The sequence below is a fragment of the Engraulis encrasicolus genome, chromosome 8 (genome assembly GCF_034702125.1).
Source record: "Engraulis encrasicolus isolate BLACKSEA-1 chromosome 8, IST_EnEncr_1.0, whole genome shotgun sequence".
NCBI classification, from domain to species: Eukaryota; Metazoa; Chordata; class Actinopteri; order Clupeiformes; family Engraulidae; genus Engraulis; species Engraulis encrasicolus.
Window position 1 is genome coordinate 43,049,180 of NC_085864.1, and position 3,894 is coordinate 43,053,073.

Sequence of the window (3,894 nt, forward strand, 5' to 3'; positions counted from 1 at the left end):
GATGCTATTTCTGCTAACTGGAATAGTGTGCAGCAACAGTTGTGTGTGTGCTTGTTTTTGAGTGGCTCAACGTCTGTGCCCATCTTCTCGGACTATACGCTTCGTTTGAGTTCAGTTATTTGCGCACGGCGCACTCAGGACTGATAGGTGAGTGATTTGTCTTGATTCGAGTGGAAAGTTACGCGACAAGCTTGGGAAAGTGTGTTACTTTCGTTAAACGATAGACGTATGTCTGTGACTGTGTCGTGTCTGCTTGGGTCGTGTCAGCTTGTAGGAGAGAACACGGGTGCGTGTGCCTGTCACCGCACATCGAGAAGCAAAAAAGTACCGGTAGCCATAGGTTTTCAAAACGGTACAACACAAGAGGTAGACTACCGCACCCTGTTTGTAAACGTAAACGTCAAGTTATTTGTAACAGGATGAATAGTGAAAAACATACAAAATAACCAACAACTAGTTTTCTCCCTCTGATTGCTATGACCAGTGCATTGTTTTTTAAATGTCAGAAATACTGCAAGCAATGCGCACCAGTGCTTTCACCAGAACAGTTGCCCATTCTGATGGGAAAGACAAAATATAGCCTACTACTACTACAAAAAAAAACCATAATGGGATCACTGTATCAAGGCAAGTCAATAATTCTGTGATATCGGCTAGACCATTTTGAAGCAACACTCATTGTGAATCCATTCTGCATAATGTTGTGAACAATTCATAAACAATGGGTAGAAATAAGAGGAAATAACCAAAACATGCCCCAAATTGCAGTTCAACGTTTGCAGTCTGATATATCCTTTATCCCTCCATTCTCGGCCAGTTCTAGTCCATCTGGTGGCCTAGGCCTGCCCCCTTTCCCTCTTTCCTTTTTCTTGTATTTAGAAATTGGCATATGTAAACACAGCATTGTAGGCCTACATCTGATTGAGCACATCTAGTACCTACAGGTACATTCATACGGAGAGTGTATATAGGCCTACTGAGTGTATAATGAATATTCATTGTTAATGTGAAGTGTAAAGTTTTATGTTGGTTGAAGTTCTGATTTTGTGGCACTTTCTGGTATTACGGGCGCCCTCAAGACATAGGTCTATTTTGCTCTAGGTGACTGCCCTGTCTGCCTATGCCTAGTGCTGGCTCTGGCACCATTCCTTGCATAAAACCAGTGTATGTTTCGTTACGAGGGCAAAGCCTGGCTACATTGGTTTTCGTAGGGTTACGGAGTGATACTCGATCGGGTGCCTAACCGGTAAAAAAGTTCAGTCAGATGACTTTTTTTTGCTTTAATCCCTGCGTTGTAGGTTCCACAGTCCGTCCAGAGCTCCCCCAGGACCTCAGCCAGTTCACTGATGGGAACCAGGCACAGTGTTGCCAGATTGGGCTGTTTCTCCCCCAATTGGGCTGCTTAGGATGGCCGTGTGCGGGTAAAAATGGCATTTAGCAGAAAAACCCGCCCAATTTTTGCCATAGAAATCAATGGAATTGGGCGGGATTTTGTGCTTCTAGGCGGGTTTTGAGCATTTTTTGGGCTGGAAATCATCAGCATCGTCTGGCAACCCTGACCGGGTATAAAAGTGAAATTACTTCGGAATGGAACAAGCTAGAAACAAACCGTAAAAATATACAGACAGCTGAGTCTTTCCGCTTCCGAACAAGCCCTGACATATGTCTGTGGGTTGAAGACAAAATATTCGGTGGGTGTTCAAAAAATGACATAAAATGACGAAATTGGCTGGGAATCTACAGTTGAATTCTAAAAAATGGCTGTTATTGAATGTGTTAAGGTGGCACAGAAATTGGAAAAGTGAGACCAGCCTGAGTCGTACATTTTTAATGTCGATTTCGCCAGACCCCCACGCATATATCGTGCAGCAGAGCGCAGAAAGGGCTGGAGAGCGTCACCTAGTCTAGAATTGTCTGACTGAATGGCGGACATTCCAGGCTTGTCCGGGCTGCTCCTGGACACAGTAGATGGAATTTCTGCAAATTAAATCGAGAGAGAGAATTGGCCACTTGGTTATTTAGACCAGGGATGTGGACTGCGCGAATAACATAATTGCCCGTGATTGATAACCATGTCAGACAACTCAAACGGAATGTTGATGATAGCCACGGTCGCTTCGTTATCGCAAAAGAAAATAATTTGTTTCCTTTCCCAATTTTGTATGTGATTTATTTGTATTAGTAAACATATTTGAAAACATAACATATTTGTAAACATATCCTGAAATGTTCAACTTCTTACTATTTTTTCCCGGGTGAAACCCTAATATTCCTGGATTGCTAGGGCCCACCTTGTTGCTGCTATTAATGGAACGCTCTGCACTATAAAAACTGAGTGTAGTCAGAGGTAGTCTAGTTAGTCTTGTTAGACTACCTCTGGTGTAGTACAGAGCCATGATCATCACTAATGGTAACTGCTGGTCTGAACAATCACTACACAAACAAGAGATGAGGGCTGTTAGATTATAAAATGTATCAAGTTGGCATATGTATTGCTGGACATTTACTGCTGATGTTGTCATCTTCTAAAATACTTCTGATTTACGTGGCAAGTTATCTGCAGAGATGAATGTGTCTTTGATGAGTGATGCTGTAACCTTGACTGTTTATACAAGCATTGGTTCAATTGGCTATGTTTTCCTCACAGTTGTTTTCTTGATATACCTTGCCACTTTATTAGCAAGTGCTACTGTTATGCTGTTGATATTTTTAGACACCTCTCTCCACAAGCCAATGTACATGTTTTTATTCTGTTTAATTTCCAATGGGTTGATTGGAAGCACAGCTGTTTGGCCAAAAACTATGAATGTTCTGTTAACAAATAACCCTCTTATTTCTTTGGATGGATGTCTTGCCCAGGTTTTTCTTGTATTGACCTATGGAGTTTGCAACTATTCTATTCTGGCAGTGATGGCTTATGACAGATTTGTGTGCATATTTAGACCTTTACAATACCACACAATCATGACCCCTCTGAAAGTAAAGCAGCTGATGTTTGTTGCAAACTGTATCCCAGCAGCTTTTGTTTTTGGTCAGACATTCATAGCATCACAGCTACCTCTATGCAGGTTTAAAATGCACAAGATATTTTGTGACAATTTGGCGGTTGTCAGCTTGTCCTGCAATGGCAGTGCCTGGGGCAATGTGTATGGCATGATCATTACAGTCTTATTAGTGGTCCTACCTGTGTTTCTCATTTTATTCTCATATGTCAAGATAATAGTATTGACCTTAAAAGCTTCAACAAGTGCAAGAAAGAAAGTGTTTGAAACTTGCTCGCCACACATTATTACTTTTGTGAATTTCTCTCTGGTGACTTTGTTTTCTGCCTATTACAACCGCTTCAACTCTTTCTTACCCAAAGAGGCAAACATAGTAGTATCAGTGAATTACATCCTTTTCCCTCCCCTGTTACATCCAATAATATATGGAATGAAAACACAGGAAATTAGACAAAGTTTCTCAAAAGTCATAAAAAGAATACTATTGCAATGACTGCTATTTTACTCCTTGGTTTGTTTTATCAGTAAAATACCATGTAAGCAAGTTGTAACTGTTTCACTTGTACCTGATCATACCGTATGTGAAAAATCACCTTCATATATATCTTACTGGATTGTGGTTCTTACATCAATTACGCAGTCTAAGAGCCTGTCTCTATATAGCCTACATGTATTACATTGGGTGTATACTCACACTATACCCAGTTTAGTGTTGTGTAATTATATGTACATTGCTTACATACTTTCACAAGTGAAATGAGTTGGGTTTAACTAAGAGAAATACCAGGTTTAGTGTTATTTAATCATATGTACAGTAAAGGTACATAATATCACACAAGCAATATGTTAAGGTTTAACTGAGAGAAACATGATGGGCCAATACAGTTATTGC

General features: G+C 40.5%; 1 protein-coding gene across 1 annotated transcript; it reads left to right on the forward strand.

The window, feature by feature from the left end:
- Positions 1 to 2,565: 2,565 nt before the first annotated feature.
- Positions 2,566 to 3,495, forward strand: LOC134453890 (olfactory receptor 52K2-like). Its single transcript, XM_063204638.1, has one exon. The coding sequence runs from the start codon at positions 2,566 to 2,568 to the stop codon at positions 3,493 to 3,495; it is 930 nt and encodes a 309-aa protein (XP_063060708.1).
- Positions 3,496 to 3,894: the final 399 nt, after the last annotated feature.